We start from the raw sequence: 19,684 nt of genomic DNA, 5'->3' as shown, positions 1-19,684 counted from the left end.
GGCGTTTAATCGTCTGTTACGGTTTGTTGTGAGACGGTGAAATGCGGAACGGTGCGTTTTGCCCACCCAGTCTCTCTCTCTCGCTCTTGTTCCTTCCACAATACTGAATTATCACTCCAAATGGGATCTTGTGTTTTGCCTCTCGCCTTTTTCCACTCAATTTAATCAAGTAATGAAGTGACTTTCCGACTCTCTAGGTCAAATGGTGCTCGGGCCTGGGCACTTCCGCAGAGCCTTGCTGAAATGCACGAGTAGCTGGCGATTCCTGCACTAATGCAATATCAATATTTACATCTTAATTTCCAACCAACTGCCCCTGTGTGCTTTGACAAAACATGACACAATATTGACCTAGAGAGCCTAGCTGCTGCGTCTATGCCTTTGGCAAATTCACAAACAGAGTGCTTAGTGTCGATAGACATTAGCTTTAGACAGTAATGTAATGCACATCATCTCAGTTTTAGAAGCAATTTCCTTCAGTAACAAACATTGTCCTCAGGTAAAAAAATAAAAAATTAAATTAAAAAAAAAAAAAAATGAAAAGGAAAAAAAAATTGTCAGCAGTGAAGGTAATACAATTATATAATGTTGCATGGATCTTATAAAATGTTACAGAATAAAAATCATATATTTAAAATAATTATTTTTCAAAAATCTGGATTTTTTTTTTAAGGTTTTATGTGCTTATCAGACAAATGTTTAATGAGTCAAGACTAAAACTTTGAACTTCATTCCACACGCTGAAAATGGTTCACCTTACGCAAATACCACAAACAAATTTTTTTTAATATCAGAGTCTTTTCAGTTGATATTCAGTTTATTTTAAATTAGAAACTAGTGACTGATACACTGATAAACTGATGCAAAAAGCATGAAACAAGCCCAGTATATACCATGACCTCAGGATAGTTTGAGAGTCTGGCTTAACCTATCAAGGTTATATAGGCATTTATTATTAGTATTATATCAATATATTATATGCTGGATTTTTTTTTTATTATAGCATTTAGTATATTTTTTACAAATGTATTAGTTGCCTTGTAACATCATCATCTTAGCGCTCAGCCGAGTGAGATGCCCATTCACATACCACACATTTTCATATCAAGGCTGAAATGTTTTTGAAAACTCAATTTATCAAGTCTGTGAACGAATCCCCCGTGCGGGTCTGTCTTCAACACTAGTATAAAAAGTAATCAGTTTTTAGCTTGTTTTTATGCAGCTCAATAAAGCTCATCGCTCGAAACAGCAGCTATAACAAAGACAGGCTTGGCTGGCTCTCAGTGACATATTTCATGCCCACTGAGTCAAAGTCAACGTTTCTGAAACGGGGTAAAAGCCTCAGCTCTGCAAAAAGAAGAAAGACTTTTATAGCCCCAGAAGTCCTTTATAAATAAAATAACAGCAAAACAGCAAGTTTTAATCCTAACACATTTACAAGCTTATATATGAAATTGTATTTCCTCCTTGACCTCATGCCCTCCTGAATTTATGTCAAATCCTGTACTGCTGATGTTTATTTCTTTTTAGGCAGACAGACTTGCTAACTACATTTGCTACAACATGAACATTAAAGTAAACACAATGCGCGGTATTGACAAAAATTGGATACACAGGATAAATGCTTGGGTGAATCCGAATTGTGTCGTTCAAACTGTTTGTATCAGATGTAAAATAGCTTCCAAAGATATAGAAGCCATGATTTGGCATTTGCACTTAACTTTCATCCTGTGATCAATCAGCAGGATGCGTTTTGTCATTTTGTCCACCAGGAGAGAGGCTGAAATTAAGTACTGCACATTCGTGTTGAGCGGAACTTAATATTCATATTAATTTATTATTGTTTCCTTATCCCTGAGGGCCATTAGCAGTGCTCATAAAAGGAGATGTAATTACGAGGTATAGTGGCCCCCTCCAGCTGCACCCCCTCATATTTCACCCTCAATCTGATGACAGAGTGAGTGTGTGAGTGAAAGAGAGTGAGAGAGAGAGACAGAGAGAAGGAAATGCACAACACACTTTAAGAGCTATGCTGGAAAAAAAAAGAGAAACGCAAAAAAAGCCAAAGCAAACAGATAAATTACTGAGTTAGAGTGACAGAAAAAGAGCCATAAAAAAAGAGAAAAGGCTTCACTTCCAGCACTTTAGACACAGAACTGCTCTATCATGGCTTCTAATCAGAGAGACAAGCCATACAGTCTTATATGTTGGCTTTAGCCATCAGCTATCGAAGGCATAACCTGCCGAGAGCTCTTCCCCACGGTTGTATTTCCAAAAGGAGTCTGCTGCCTGCTGAGCTTCCCTGTTTCACCTGCATGTCACTGCGTCGACTGACTTGTTTATGCTTTCAATCTTTTAAACTTAAATGAGCCTCTGTCATTTCCACTGACCTTAAGTTGAGGTCACGTTCTATATAAATGTATATAATATTGGAGTACGGCATGTGTGCGTCATCGGGCTGGGTAAGAGTAATGCGTAAACAACAGGAAAACAAACATAAACGAATGATCACAAAAATCCTAAAGAGAGTAAAAAGCCATTAATATGAAGCCTCCTCTTCTTATTCTTAACCATTCTTTTGCAGTTTGCATGACTCTATCACTAATGATGCTTAATTTGATGCGAGTCTGTTCAGAGAGACAGTAGAGGAGCTAGACGCATATCAGATTTGATCAAATTGCATTTCAACCCATAATAAATGCAACACATTCAATTGAATTTCAGTTATTTTCTAAAACGAATAAACCGCCAAAGAAAGATGTCCAAATAAAATATTTTAAACTCTTGCCCTTCACTAAGCATTGTAATAATACAAAACAAGGCTCTGACATTTATTTAGCGTCGACATACAGATCTGTTCGGCCAGAATACATTAAAATAGAAAGCCTCTTCAAGCTGAGATCTACAGTATCAGTGCTTCAAATGATAAGAAGCCCATTAGACATGAGCACATGCCACGATGATGGGTCATTTGGCCAGTGGAGTGTGAACGATATGAAGTTTCGTAATGTTAAATACAGTAATCCCCTTGTCTTAATCTGCTGTTTCTGACCTTCTGACCTGACTCCACTGCTACTTAGTCCTCCCCAGAGAGCCACTGTCTTCACTGGACATTATATATCTCTGTTTAGCTCAGTGACAAGGAAGAGACGATCCTTAATCAGTCATGTAATTACACTTCATTTATTTCTGCTGCTGAGCAGATTCACTGGCTAATGAGTAGCCATGTCCTATTGACTACTGTGTAAAAGGTCTGGCCAAAAAAGACCCACTGCAATGTGTTGATGTTTTGTTCTTACCAACAAAAAAAATCTAATTGAATTAAAAATTAATTTAAGTTAAGCTTATTCTAAAGAGCACCAGGGTCCAGTGTTCGGTCCTGAGATTGAGATACTGTGTAGTTGGGTTTCAGTAAATTGCCCTAAGGTGTGAATTTGTGGTGTCCAAGCTACTGATCAGGAGGTTGTAAGTTCAAATCCCAGCAAAGCCAAGTTGACACTACTCGGTACTTCAATACAGAAACAACCCTTAACTGCGAAGCATTTTATCAGGTATTGGTTGTAAGTTGCTTTACATAAACGCATTAGACAGAAAAGTAAATTTAATTGACTGATGGATAAGGGAGAAGTATTTGATTTTGTGAAGGTTTTTACAGGAGGTATGTGTACTTACGCCCACACATTTCCCTCCCCGTGCACATAAACAAACTCTGCTTTGACAGCGCTAACACAACAAAAATAGATCTTGCCCTTTCTCTGAGCGTAACCCCGCCCAGAGCAGCAGATGTCCCTTGCATGGTCCCGGAAGCCCCCCTTCAAATCTCCATCCCTGCATGCTGCATCTCAAGCATTGGGCGTGAGGCCTGGGCCTACACCTGATTGCTCCATCCATCTTGATCTGGGCTGCTAAAGCCTCCGTCAGTGGGTAAATTGAATATACTAAGGCCTGTCTGTTGGTGTCTATATTTAATAAAGGCCGCTGATGAGGTGCTGATTTATCGGCCGGCAGTATTCACACTCCATTACAAGGAGATTACACAGCTTGAGAGGGATCAGCCTCTGCAACACAGTAAGGAGATTTCACAATTTAATGGCAAAGAGAAAACAGCGAGCTTTGGGTGGGTGGGGAGAACGGGGGGGCAAGATAGGAGTAATCTTGTGCCATGAGGTGTGTGCTGAGATATGATAGCTGTAAGCTTTGAGAGGTGATCATTTTTAATAAGGTTCTCAGCTTTCTATACCTATGAAGACTATGGAATTTCTGTCTCTAGAAACCTTTAAATTGTGTTATGTATTTTAGCCAAATTTCCAGTGATTTAGAAAGTACGAAGCATTGCATTAAAAAAAATAAAAATAAAAATGTGTAAGTTCATACAAAAACTCGCTCATAAAATGAGATGCATCACAGGACAAGAACAGCTACTATGTGGCTGCAGCAGGATCATGTGGGAAACAATTCTGCAGACTCTCTCAGGCCAGAATTCCCTAGTGGAAAAATTCTGCCCTCTGAATCTGGGGCTTGGAGGCAGGAGACTAACAGCTGTCTAATATGATGAAGCAACTGGGTTGCACGCAGAGTGTAAAGCCTTATTCCAAACCATGGCATATGACATTAACATTCAGTGTAGCACTCCAGCCACAGAAATCTGACTACTGACGCTGTGATAAGTTCTTGCAATATCAGCATTGCCACTACTTTTCTATTTTCCGTGCTTACGATGTTCACCAAAGCAAAGCAGCCTACGAGGTCCCTTAGAGAGGATTTCTTTTTTCAGCCGTTGACTTTCTCTGTACTTTATCCAAATCGGTAACCAGATTGCATTTTATAGTGTGTCGGGCTGTAAGTAACTACAGTAATGCTTCTGTCAGTTGGACAATGTGAAATTTGAGATGGAGAAGAACAAGCAATGGCCGCATGTATGTGAAAGGTCTTTAGCACCTTGGGAGTAAAAAAGCCATCTGTCAACATTTCCCACACATCGACCTTAATAAGCACAGCAATGCCAGACGTCACTCAAACTATTTACAGAGTGCACTCTCGCATTGCCAGGTCAACCAGTGCTGAGCTGTTCAACTTAGGGATTAATAATCAATTCAATTTATGGCAGATTGGGGAAGAATTCACTATATATAGTTGTTATCCAGGATATTTAGATGATACGACAGACAGAACTGTGTAAAAAAAACTAATTATATAATAAATGTGACAAACATAATGCACTGTAGATAAACTCTGCATGACAAGCTATTAATTTTGCCAATCATATAATAATAAATACGGCAAATAAGTGACAAGGAAGATAGAAAGTGTATAAACATATTAAAAAAAGGTAGGCATTCTTTTTCTGGAAAAGCTAGTTATTTTAGTTTTAACTTAAAGACTAACCCAGGCTTTCTGCTTAGAATTTATTCAAAGTATGCACACTCTCTATGATAACAAATCCTTAATGTCAGGCCGATGCTTTCTTGTTGTTGTAACTGTTTGCTTCAAATGTTTCCCCTTTGCTTATAAAACCCAATTTAGCAGCAATAACTTAACTGTTCTTAAAATCACTGACCCTATGGTGTAGCAAGAAATTTCAGAGAGAGTATTGGGGAATCTACTGATCCTGATCTGTACAATTAAATGCAATGCACTTATGTATATCTGGTGGATGACATACAGCAGTAGAATATTAATAATGTACTAGTTATGATGCTATAAAATTAGATGATTACACACTGCTGTTGTCCATGTGCATCTCTCAAGCACTCTGAGATTACTGCTGGATAGGACCATTCTAGAGAAATTTGCCACTTTTTCATAAACTGCTCAAATGTTATCCTCACAAAATGGACAATGAAAAATCAATTGAGGAAGTTAAGTGCCAATTTTCTGGACATATAAACTGTTACCTTTGGATGTTGGTCATTGGCCATCTGTCAACGTCCTAATCAATGTTTGCCACTTTATAATGAACTGTTAATCTTTTTTTAATTCCATTGCCAAAGGGCTGAAAATCTATCAGAATGTAATCAGTAGCCTCGCAGTGGGGAGGAGCCACCGCCTGCCTGCTCGCTGTTGGGGTTGAATCATAGCGATACAACAACGATACCCAACTCAATCAGCCTCCATGTGCAACACAAAGTCACTGGGGAGACGACTGACAGCACTATGTAAATTTAAATCTAACCATCTTTTCATTTTGGCCTACAGTTACTACAACAAATACCATTTTGTATTATATAAAATCATTGTACCATGTTTTGGGTTAGCAAAAACTGCACATGGTTTTATTTTCCCCCAAAATATATCATATACTAAATTAAATGTTATCAGAGATATAGGATAAAAATAAAAAAACATTTCTGGACATTTTGTGTGAGTCTGTAAAGACGAAACCTGGATTCAGATAATTTTAGATTTCCAGTGTCTTGAAACAACAAAACTGAAAATATAATATATCTATAATCTATATCTCTCTCTATATATAGGTCCTAAGTGATCTGTGGCTAAGCTTTTTTGCTAAACTTTTCTGCGCTGACACAGCACTGCAATGTGTGTGTGTGTGTGTGCATTTGTAAGAATGACTGAATAGGGATCAAAGTCTTCTTAATCTTCTTACTAGATAACATTTCACTGAGCTTACCGATTACCATCTCCCCAAAAACGTAACCGAGTTGTGCATTGGTCTTTCTGTTGGTCGGTTTCACTTTTTGATTTTTATAACTGAAATGTTAAAACCTTGCACAGATAATTATCATGGTTATTGGTATGAACTATATAATAGCCAGAAGGTATAAATGTAACAGACCCTTTTTAATGTGGATTCCAGCAGATATATAATCTCCATATTAAACGTTATTTTGTGTAATGTGGACAGGTGCTGAAACATAAAAGGTGGAATGAAATACTGGATCATTCTAATTAACATTCGCATAGGTTTACTGTAATTCCTTCCACTGCCATAATGGCATGATTAAAACCTACATTACCTTAAAGTATCTTTCTTTTCCTTCATTAAATAACAAAAAAATTGATTTTAGTCTGGATGAGGCAGTGCTTACAGTCTATTTAAAAATATGTAGCTAGAATAAGTGGAAGATACCAGACACCATGTTAGATGCCTTTACACTAATTCCTCAGCCCTTATAGCTGCCAGTCTTTGTTCACATGGTGTTGCTGGTGAGATTAAAAATACACAATGTCACCAAACCTACCCTTTGATGTAACATCTACAACATTCTGTAACATTCAGTGATGAAATGCTTTTTTTTTTTTTTTTTTTTTTTACATTGACAGATCCCAAAGTGGTACCATCTTCATGTAGAACTGTGCATATGCATTTGAACACTTATTCCTTCTATCATTCTTGGCAGTTAGACAAGAAACTTTAATAAAAGCAAAATATGCTAGTGGTGATTATACCCCACATATTGTGTGGTTGTATTATATTTCCTGCATCCTACAATTTTTTTCTGTATTTATTGTATTTGTCCAGTTTTTTGGATATACTGTTACTTTTGTCTACTGTACTACCACATTGTCTTTCTCAATTGGATCCCACTACATGTGTGGAGTTTGACATTGGACCTCCTGGAGTGTTTAAAGGCTCTGGCATGGAGAAGCTGTTGCTGGATCTGTGATGATCACAAATGTTGAGCTATTTTATGAGTTGCTCAGTAGCTCCTAGTTTTATAACCATAAAGACTGTAGAAGACTGTAGAAAGAACATTACTTATTATCTTATACTCCAGTACTCATGTTAGTTCTCACTCTCCAGTGTTCTGTATTGTTGAAAGTTTTATGATCAAACTTTTGATGTCACCCAAATGAGGATGGGTTCCCCTTTTGAGTCTGGTCCTCTCACGGTTTCTTTCTCATAACATCTTAGGGAGTTTTTCCTTGCCACAGTCACCATGGCTGCTCATCAGGGATAAATGCACACCATTCACCTTAACTGTTGATTTTTGTAAAGCTGCTTTGAGACAATGTCTGTTGTGAAAAGCGCTATAGAAATAAACTTGACTTGACTTGAATTGTTGCAGTACATGTTGTCGGTTAGAAACATTTCTGTCTGTAACCACTGTAATGTCACACCAATGCCACGGAGAACTTTTTTTTTCATAGTGTATACTTGTATATGGCGAGACCGACAATAAATATTCTTTAAACCAACCTCAATAAAATCTAAACTCAGTAATCTAGTGAACCAATTTTGCAACAAACTTGATTCCCAGAGAAATTGCTTATATGCCCATGGAATTTTCAACTGTATTGCCTACATTTTAAATAAAAAAATGTATAATGTCAGGCAGGCTTGAAGTGTACTGTCTGGTGGTAAGGAGTGTACCACGGTGCATCAAAAAACGTTAGATGAATATACGTCCACTTTTCCAAGACAGGATGCAGGATTTTTGCACCATCCATTTAGATTCCATGCCATGACTTAAATAAACATGTTTGAGAATACATGGCATGGCAGTAATGACAAATTTTTTTTATCAGCAATGGTCATTCTCATCAATCTATCAGTTAAAATCTAAGCAGAGTATTTCTCTGCAAGAAACACATCTAATGCGAACTCACCTGGAATATGCTTGGCCCAGCCGATGATAACAACCAGCTCGCGGTCTGCGAGGTCACACAGCGTGGTCAGTGCCTTGATGTCACTCTCGGGCATGGTGGGATCTGGCATGGCATAGATCTTCTCTGGCTCTGCTACCAGCAGGTGAGACACAATCTTTGTCACTGAGAAAGAAGAGTAGAACAAGAGACACAGATGTATATTCTGATTAGCTTTTAATTTAGAACAATCCTTAAAGGAACAAAAAGTAAGGATACATAATCACCTTTTATGAAAGAGCACTTCAACACATGATCACGTATCTGGATATTTTATGAACTATACTGCCATCGTGTGTGTTAGTTGGTAATTATGCCATTGGTGAATTGAAATATTAACTTTAGGGTTAGGGTTAGTTAATTTATTTATTATAATAAAAATATCACGGTCATATAATATTAGTGTGAGGATTTCAATTCTACTCTGTAGAACAGGTCATTAGTTTAAATCCAATCCAGGCAGCTGAAAAAGAATGAAAAGAAAAAAAAAAAAAAAAAACCCACACAAAAAAAACAACAACCCAGTAACAGGAGTATTGATTCAGGAGACTTGTAAATATGGAACAATGTTCGGGTCTGTGAGCTTTCCCTGATGAAAAAGAGGCAGTCAAACAGAAAAATACCTACTTCCATGTCCAAATTGTGCTGTTGTGAAAAAAAGTCTGTTTTTCAGGTCTCTGTAATGGATTTTTTTCAGTGTGAACTGTTTGTATATGAAACATTTGCATTTATTCTTCATTCGAATGAAAATCTGCTGTGTGTACATTTATTCAGCACTTTGCAAAACTAACAAAAAAAGAGTGAATGTCCTTAAAAGAAAAGGACAGTGTTAAATATCCTCAATGATTAAGATTAAGAGATAGAGAGAGAGAGAGAGAGAGAGAGAGAGAGAGAGAGAGAGAGAGAGATATTGCATGTTAGAGAAATCTTACATGGTTTCTTTGCTGGAGGTGGAAGAGTGAGGCCCAGGTAGGCGCTGTTCTCTGCGTCAATCCTCCTTTTATACTTTTGTCTGCCTCCTCGGACCCGATCTAGACGAACACCTGGATAAGCATAGAACAGCCGGGTTTATATGTTTATATAACGTACAGTATAACGTAACCTATGCAGAAAATTGTATGCACAATCAAATGTTTTATTTGAGACCAAATGCATGAATTAATTCATATCAAATTGACAATTTAATCTAAAACTACTTCATTTCAATCCTATTTGAAAAAAAATAGGAAACAAGTTGATGTGATGCAACAGTTTGGGAATCCAGCACACATCCCACCCACACACATGCATGCACACTTAAAATCCTCTTAGGTAACACGATCAGAGTGTAAATAAATCATTCCATCTCCTTAACGGTCACTTAAAACCAAAGAAAGACAGGGAAAGCAGAAGTACAACAAACACACGCAAACATACCCTGACTCGTGTGTGACAGGTGAAGAGAGAGAGAGAGAGAGAGAGAGAGAGAGAGAGAGAGACAGAGAGACAGAGGACAGTGTGCAGAGGCAGGCTGGTGCTTGTTTTGCTGGAGTGTGTCACAGGAGTGGCAGTGCTCCATATGTGAGAGCAGTCTGCTGCTTCTGCTCCACTGTCCACTGCACAACAAACACATGAATATTTAAACAAAGGTCAATGATCTCACAGACCGGCCTTCTAATTATTTAGCTTTTCTGCAGAGCCACTGAGCATGCTAACCACGGAGTTGAGACACTTACTCATTTCATATACACACACACAGCTTGGCCAGCACCTATACACCCAAGCACACCTTACTATGCTGTCGTGTGTACACACACACACACAGACACACACACACACACGGTCCAATAAATCAACCTGGTTTTATTTAACTAACTCTAGCAGGATGAGTGTAGAAGCTTATCAGTGCATTTCCCCTGCTACCCGACTGGAGTCACTTCAGAGCTAATGTAGTGCAGTAAATGCCACAATGCTCATCACAACATCTGTTATTTATTAGTCAATTATTTGATAAGAATGTTAATACATTTTTATATTTCACACCATGCAAATCCATATCTTTGCCGTTCACATAAACGCATACTGTTACAAAATCAGTTCTATTCATTACAGATGAATTATGTACCTGAAAGTTGAAATTACGGACGCTTTGGATGAAAATAAACACACTGTAATGTTCTCATGAGTTTAAAGCACACTTTGAAGCTCGCTGGCTTTAAAGCGTGTCCAACTACTTGAGCTGTCGAATGGGGGAGCGCTTGCTAAATGATTTCATCATATTAGAATCCCAGAGCTATGGGAAATGAGACTGGAGTGTTACTACTGAAAATTATGCTAATGTCATCCTGCCAATGGCTTGGGAAAAAAATCAACACAATAAGCACGAGATTTGAGAGAATGACCTCGCATGAGGACGGGTGGGGAAAAAATAGAGCTGAAGGAAAGTGAGTGAGAGGAAAAGCAGATAAAATGTTTGACTCTGTGATTACACTACCATGGAAATCCACATCGAAATAGCGAGGTGCATGGTGTACAGTTAACCCTCTGGAGAGTTTTTTTTTTTCAATGTAGAAAAAAGATTGACTAGCTCAAACAACTCTTTGTTCTCCAGAATATTTATAGTCCCTGTAAAATCGCATCCTAGACATTTTCCAATGTGGCCTGATATTCATCATTCATTTAATTTCCTTTTGAGAGACGGTTTCACTTAAAATAATCACATACACAACAAAGGACAGCTGAAACAAACTGCATTATTGTTTTACCAGACGAACGAGCTGATTTCTCCTACTTATATAAATTATTTGATTCCCTAGAAACAGAAATCTGATTAGGATTGTCTTTCAATTTCCTGACACTGACAACCCACTAACCTAATTACCCACTGGTCCCTATGGTACCTCCCTTCATAGCAAACATTGGGAAATCATTTGACGGTTGCTAAATCGCAGTAAAAATCTCATTTCTTCTAACTAAAAGTTTAATTTCACTATGATAATCATGAAGATGAGCATTGCAGCAAAGATCAAAGAGTAAATTACAATTTACAAAGTAGATAATTACACTATTAATGACATCTAACATACAACAGATTATGATCAGGCTATAATAAATGCAAACCGTAAGCATTCATACACAACATAAATAAATTGCATGTATCAAATCTAAATTTAATCGGTCAGAGCACTGAAGGAACATATTTTACACATGGTATGTTTTCCTACTGTTCCCTGGAAGGTCTTGTTGAGCATGTGGCCCAGTGTGAGTCCAGTGCTCTGAAACATCCCATGCTCATCTCTATGTCACATGTTAGTGTCAGCCATGGAAAAGCCGGTGTGAACATTCTGAGGTACATGGGTATCTGTTTTAATTAGAACAGTGCCCGCCATAATTAACAGATGCTGACAGGAATTAAAGCTTGGCACTAGCCAGTCTCTCTTACACTCAGACAGGGTCAGGGTGAGAGAGTGAGTAAAAGGCAGAGAGAAAGGATATGGAGTTCTCTAATGGAAAATTAGTGGCGTATCATAGGAGTATTGTGATCTCACTGATACTTCTTTGAAGTGATAGAAGGTAAACGCAGCTGACCACTTGACTGCCAATATACCATTTTGAGTGAATTGAGTGAAAGACTGAATTCATTGATATAATTGAAAACAGGTAAGCTTTGTATACAATCATAAGTGGCTATACTTAATGATTAATATGAGTGGCAATAATTAATGATTCATATAAGTTGATAATATTGCATACCAAGTTTATGCTCTTCTTTCTCAAGACTTGTTTCTCCAAAATCACTTTTAAAAGAAGGGGGAAAAAATGTCAGAAAGACAAATTTGGAAAGTTGTCATTCAAGAGCATTGTAGAGGAAGTGATGAGGTGAACCCTCTTGACACCAATGATAACAATTGCAATGTCATAATGTGACTTTAGCCAATTCCCATTAGCTATCACAACCTAAAACAAGTGAAGACAGCCAGGTCACTGATGACATGCTGAAATGCAAATGAGGAACTGAGCATGTCACACTCTTTTCTTGTTCTTCTAGCATTGCTTCATACTACAGACATAGCAACTGTAAGCTTAATCAACAAGCACGTACATGTATACGTGTGTGAGTGTGTGTTGTACAGCTCTGATGGCTGCTGCTGGTGGAGAGCAGATAGCGTTTGGCTTTTGGGTGTCAGTTCTTCAAAGCGAGCGGGGTGCCAATGAAGAGAAGAAGGGCTCAGGGCCAAAGCGTTTGGCATTTGCATGGGGATTATCCCCGTGCTTGGGGCCGGACAAGGGCCAGCTGACCCCAGGCTCCTCTTTCTTACAAAAACAATAATAATCCCTCACCAAGCACAGCCCCTACAAAAGGGCCTGTCCCTACTCACTTTGTGTGGGCCGGTCCGAGAAGGCCAGTGAGGGTTGGTAGGAAACCTTATTTTTGGATCTATCACCTGTTCTGGGTGCCTGTCCCTTGGGAGAGGGGAAAGTGTCAGCATGGCTGGGATGGTTGGTAGTGCCAAGAGGAGCTTAGGCGGACTTGTTTTTAGCTGGGAAAAGCACAGGGCCATGTCCCAGGGCCAAACAAACCCTGCCTTTCATGGTTGCCGCCTTTACCCCTCGTCAGCACTATTTCACACAACCCCTGACTGGCAGCTCCTGATGCCTTGCAAGCATGTCATGGCATTCATTCTCATGAGTGATGATGAGAAGGAACTAGAGGTAACAGACAAACTGACAGGCTAAAAGAGTAACCACGGAATCCTGAAAGATGTAAGATGAAGGAGGGTCCCCCCACTCTAGTAGGTTAAACTGGAAGTGGGTTCTTCCAAAAGTCATTTAGATGTTTATGTAAACTTTATTATCTAGAATAAATCATTGCCATTACATCTACCAGGTCTGGTTAACAATCAGCACGCAATACGATTCTGACTGGAGACCACACAGTCTTCTTGCAAGTTAGCAACCTTATAATAGGAATCTCTCAGAATCACAAACTAAGATACATGTGCAAATTCACAGTCATTCTCATTCAGATGATTATTCCAATGCATTTTTGTTAATTTTCAATGCATAAATAAAATGTTTTTACTGTTTTAAATTAGGATCGGAATGACACCGACATTTTAAAACTGCAAAGATCACGGCAACAAACACAGATGATGAACCAACCACCAGTTAGGTGAATAAGGTCATGGGCTGCTGGTGGCCCGAAATACCCATTGAAAACTTTTAGACACTCTTTAGCACTCATTTGAATCCCAAACTAAGAAAACTGACACCCTGTGGCTTAGTGACCCTCAAAGGCATGCGCTAATAAGAACCGCAAAACCACAATCGCACCATTTGGAAGAATGGCTTTCACCACACAGCACAATTTTGCTGCTCTCTGAATTTCTGCTTATGTTCCTTGATTATTCTCCATTGAATTTAAGAGTGCCTGTATTTTGCCTCTCTATGGCATGCATGAATGTATGCGAACCATGCAGGGCTGCTTTAGTTGTGGTTGAGCAGTCATTCATATGTCTGTCTTCCAGTAGAGATAATATACAACATTTAAGGCCTCATGAAGAAGTGGGATGCCCAACCCGCTCCCTCCCAATCCTCTCTGGTGGAAAACATGTGTTATCGCCTGCTGTAATCCTCTCACCTGCTCGGCTTAAAAACACTGGCCAACTTCAGGGGACCTGGCAGCCAGTGAGTTGACAGACTCATACACCTCTTTACATTGTGGGAATAAACTGCTGAAGGTACTGGAAAGCTTTTTCACAAAAATCAGCCAATCTTAATAAAGTACATACTGGCACAATTTGGGTAATTAAAAAATGCAATTTCAGTCTGATCCAGGGATGCCACTGAATACAAACACATTCATTTGAATGAAGAGTAATAATTTTAAAACATACCTAAATACAAATATGAATAGAAGGTCCATGATAAAGAAAGCCTGTGGATTACAAGAAAAAGGTCATGGAGGCATTTTTACCCTTATGCATGTTGCGATTTTAAAAATGCTTACTGTCCATTCCTCTATGCTAGAAGAACATATCCAACATAGCAGACAATAACTGTGTTGTCTACTGAAGAAAAATGTTCTTGTTCCACAATACGTGGTAAGTCTATTGAAGTAGTGATAAATGGACTAAAGGTGTAAGCAGTGTAGTTTTGGACAAGACATACAATGTTAAAAAAAAAAAGTCATCAAAATGAACAACACCTGCTAGGCTTTGTTATGGGCTTCAGTATAGCACCTTCCATCAGTACCCCTCTAAATGGTACATAAGGCCCTCTTTACTTAAGTGCATTCCACAGCCATTCACACAACCTAGAAAAAGGTTTACTTCAGCCATATTTCTGAACCATCCAGATATTTAAATCAGAAGTCAGTTAAGTCCACCAGTGTGTTTATATTTACTGTGCTTGTCAAATCAATGCTCTTGTGATGGACAAGTGGTTACATCTGCTGACAGTTTACCATCTGTAGGTCTAACTACCACCGGAAAAACTGCAAATTATAGACCCGTGCTAATCTTACTAAGGACTGAGTTGATGATGAACCAAATGCACTAATTAATCCTGTTAGAGTATGAATGCTATTATATACTGTAGTTTTAATTTTAGCTTGTCATTCCTGAACCACTGGATGAGGCAAGCCCTCTTTGCAGACCTCCTAAGTACACTGGACGCTGAGGATTCTCCAGCGTACATCATCTTTCACGCTTGGAATAGCTATTGCATCTAGTATCTGTGTCCTGGGAGGTTGGTCTGCGGTATTGGGGAGCCATAGTAAGCACTAGCCACAGACATTCAGGACGCTACTCTGGTGTCAGTGTTTCTCTGAGATCATCAAACAGACCTGTCTGTTTCTTAACCATGGGTCACCATGTGGCTGGGGAAGACTGTCCACATCAGAGCTTAGCTTCATTAACCTCTCTATGTGCATCACTTAATTGTAGCTGTTATTCTGTGTACTCAGTTTGGGTTCTGTCTAGGATTTACTTGCCAGTACATGTTTTACTAAATTCAACCTAACCATGCATTTCAGCTGCCTTATTTATTTATTTTTGACATGTTCAGCATTTCTTCTCTACATTTCACACTCCATGTATGGATCAGAGACATATATGGATCTGCTAGTCTGTTAAGGCACTGTAGCCATTGGATCACATCAGTGTAATCTCTCAATAGAATCTTTTCCTATCATCTCAGCTCTGATCCTCTTCCATTGATCAGAGGAAAGAAAAACGTAGTCCTTGACATTTGAGTAGATCTATTGATCACTTCCTCTTTTATACAGACGGGAGGAAATGAAGCGATTTCACTGGAGCTTCAGACCGACTTTTGTTGCATATCTCTAAGAACATTACACTGTCTGACCACACACCAAAACACAACCAAATTGTGTTACATCATATGATTACATGACTATTTTCTGTTTTGAAAATGACTGGATGTTTAACAATTTAATGCAGAAAAATAAGTGATAAATGTAAACTTGGACTCTTTCTGAAATTTACATTTGTTTGAGCCAATGATGGTCCCTGGTAGCTCAAGCATGAAGAAAGTGCAAGAACAATTATTTACCATTGAAAATTATGATCTAGGATGCATTTTCTACAAGCTGCATACTTATAATAAGGCTTTATGGTATCCATTCACTGCATGACCTTTCCACTTCTGACCTACTGATAAAGCCCAGACTGGGGGCAGTCTTCTCCTCAGCAGTTACCAAGCGACAGGAAGAGTTTCAGAGAGATGGACACGGGTCTCTGTTTTGTTCTTGTCTCCTTGAAATGCCTGATTGATTTCGCGCTCACGTAGAGTAGGCAGGAAGACAGACGCACGACCTTGCGTTGAGGAGAGATACCAAATGCACAGCAAGATGCCTTTCACGTCTTCATATTCATTTGCAAAATGTATTTACTTATTTTGATAGTGTTTGGAAATTATAGGTGAAGGTGAGAGTGTGGGTACATGCAGGCTCACTTGGCACTGACATGGATGGAGCTTAAGAGCTTCGTGTTAAGTGCTACAAGTTACTTGTTCATAAGTAATAAGGGGTATGCTGAGGACAGACGTCGAGTCACATTGAAGGAGGATGTAGCTATCTGCAACAAAATGAGTAAGGACGAGAGATACGACCTTTTCTAAATAATGGAGGACTAGAGGAAAATTAGAGAAAGGTGTGCTATGTACTCCACATGGCACTGTTCTCTGGCACAGAATCTATCCTGAATAAATCACCCAACTAAAAAGCTTCTATTAGCTCATGTGGTATTATCAGACACATTTAGACATCTAGGTCCTGTGAGCAATAAACTATTCTGAGAACTGTGTGGGGTGCATTTAAAGACTCCTCTTATTGAGAAATATCCCACGAGCAAAAAATAGTCTAAACAACAGAGATGAAGTAGGTTAATATCATACATTTGTGCACGCTTTCATTCGTAGGCAAAAAGAAACCACCAATTCAAAATAACAAATGTTAAATTTAAGGAAAAGAAGGAATGTAATCAAAAAATACAATTTCAAAATCACTTATTCAACCATAATTTCGGGAATGATTTGAATTCTTTATGATATACTCTCAGCGCATTATCTGCTACAAAGGCATCGGCCGAGAGAAATGTATACTTAATGTATATCATATTATACAGACCGGTTGCCATGTGCTCTACATGACTATGACCATGTAGTCGACTGGCTCTTGTTTAAGCTAAGCTTCATTTTTTTGCACTGACACTGGTGATTCATTTATGACCATCTTTCCCTATTTTCTAGTCTCTTATTCCTCTAGATAATATATTTCCATTAATTTTTCATCAGCTAGTAATGCGATTACTCCCTCATTCTCTCTCTCTCTCTTGCCCTCTCTTGCTCTCCCTCCCTCTATCTCAACATGCAGTTGAGAGATTTCGTTACCTCACTTAGGTCCATATAGATTGCACTCTGCTGCTTTGAGGAAGAGCCATTTACAGACACTAAATGGATGGATTGGGTGTATTACACCACCAAAACGGATATTCTATTCACCAGTTCTCAATGTATGCATGCAATATCGCCTACAGATACTATATAAAAATATCTGGCCGTTTTAAAAAGCGCATTATATTACATTCCTCTTGCATTCCATAAAACATAAATATGCAAAGTATGTTACTGAACTAGCATTTGATCTCTGGACTAATGCCCACTTCTGTTTTTCATTCAAAAGGAATTCCACTTTACTAACAAAAATAATAATAACAACAATAATAACAAGACATGTTGCTGGTCAGGCAGAGACAAACTAGAAAACATGGGCCCTCCAGAGAGCTGAACAGTAGGAAGAAAGAAACCTGTCCAAGATTGAAGAAAAAAATAAAACCCATGACCAGCATGTTTAATTGTCACTGAATTCCCAAGTGGCAAGACTTTAAAAAAGCATCCACAGGAAGGGAGCTGAGATGTTCGGAAAACATTTAGCAGATCAATATGCTGGGGAGAGCTGAGAGCGGCTGGAGTGTGTGCTCAGGGACCGTGGCGAAGACCTTCCAGTCGGAATACTGTTACACTTCTATTAGTCAGATGCAAAGATCGACCTATTCAGCATATTTCTGTCTCTCTGTCCAACAGGCATTATTTACTGCTCTGTGGCTGGGACATAGAGGGTGGACAGCTGGGCCATGCCAACAGGGCCCTTAAACCCTATTCTGAACTGGCATTAGCCCATTGGCAAATCAGCAACTACATTTTCTTACATCAGCATCAGAACTGTGTCTTGTAGAGTGCTGGCAAAAGAACTCTCATAACAGCTGTTTTAAATGCCAGAATACTGTATTATTAAGAGAAAATTAAAACACTAAGGTACCTGCCACAGTATCACAGAGTAGGTTAAGCTGCCAAAAGGGATAACTTTAAGCTTCATTTTATGTCAGAACGGCAACAAAAATAGCATCCTAGTGTAGAGATTACTCCGATTTGGAATTCCAAAATGGTATGCAAGTATGTTTAGTCATTTGATACACTTTTAGTGATGCCGATGTAAATGGAATAAAACATACAATTCATGGAGCCTGCACGTGAGGTAATCAGGGAAATGTCTGTTAGATGGACAGGGAAAAAAAACTAGAACATGATTTCCAGTTAGAAATGTCTAAGAAGCTCATTACCTTCTTTTAGCATGCCGACTTTCAGACACTTCATAAATCGACAGGCTTGACAGGACTTGCGTCTTCGCTTCGTGATCTCACACTCGTTGGTGGCTGGACAGCTGTACTCTATGTTACCTGAGCAGAAAACGAGATAAAGGAATATTAGCACTGTTGCCTAATACATGCTTTTCTTAGAGAACACATAAATACAAGCTTAAAGCAGAACAGTTCCTGGGATATGTATTGCACAATAGGGCCCTGAGATGTATCTATTCAGACATTACATCAATATATTCATCAGGTCAGATATTGTTCATCATTCATAATTCATTCATAAATCTGTAGAATGATCTCTTATTCTCTTCAATAAATTGATTTGGTCATAAGAGATGACAGAAGGCATAGAAAAGAACATGGCGGTAAGCAAAAAGGCCAAATCATATGACACGCAAGAACCTATTGCACCACACTGACCTACCACAGATGTCCTTTACTGGACAACTTCGATTTGAAACAAATTAAAAACAGAAAAAACAAGAGTTGGTTGTACTTCACCATCAAAAATACATTTAAAAAATGATATTTTTATACACTGTATTGACGAACGTTTTTATTGTTATTTAAATATCTTTGTGATTAGCAAATCACTTTCCAAACCAGACCACTCTTAGCATTTTACCAAATCGGAACCTGGCCCCCCACCCCCATTTACATATAGTGTGTCTACTGCACTGATGCATTATTCAAGTCAAGCACTTCAGCGCTTGATACACATGAATAGGGGTTTCATTGGTACACAATAAAGAGCTGTTTTTGCTGTATTGTACAGCTAACAATAGCCAGAGTGCTTGATATACGACCCCATTCTACGTGTGTCCATGTAGGTACATTTAACTAGAGGGAGGCATTTCAATTAGGATGTGTATGGGTAATGGCATGAGAGAGCTCTGAATGCAGAATAAAAGTCCACTGTGAAT

The 19,684-nt window shown here is 38.7% G+C and overlaps 1 protein-coding gene across 10 annotated transcripts in view; it reads right to left on the bottom strand.

The window, feature by feature from the left end:
- Positions 1-19,684, bottom strand: part of esrrb (estrogen-related receptor beta) — a 50,328-nt gene that overhangs the window by 7,795 nt on the left and 22,849 nt on the right. For all 10 annotated transcript variants that reach the window (XM_046856215.1, XM_046856218.1, XM_046856221.1 and 7 more), the window contains 3 exons: positions 18,726-18,842; positions 9,537-9,647; positions 8,569-8,730 (listed from right to left, as the gene is read on the bottom strand). In XM_046856215.1, the coding sequence (XP_046712171.1) occupies positions 8,569-8,730; positions 9,537-9,647; positions 18,726-18,842 (390 nt within the window). The remainder of the gene's footprint in view (positions 1-8,568; positions 8,731-9,536; positions 9,648-18,725; positions 18,843-19,684) is intronic.

The sequence above is a fragment of the Silurus meridionalis genome, chromosome 8 (assembly GCF_014805685.1).
Source record: "Silurus meridionalis isolate SWU-2019-XX chromosome 8, ASM1480568v1, whole genome shotgun sequence".
In the NCBI taxonomy this organism is placed as follows: domain Eukaryota; kingdom Metazoa; phylum Chordata; class Actinopteri; order Siluriformes; family Siluridae; genus Silurus; species Silurus meridionalis.
This window is presented reverse-complemented; position numbering and strand designations above follow the sequence as displayed.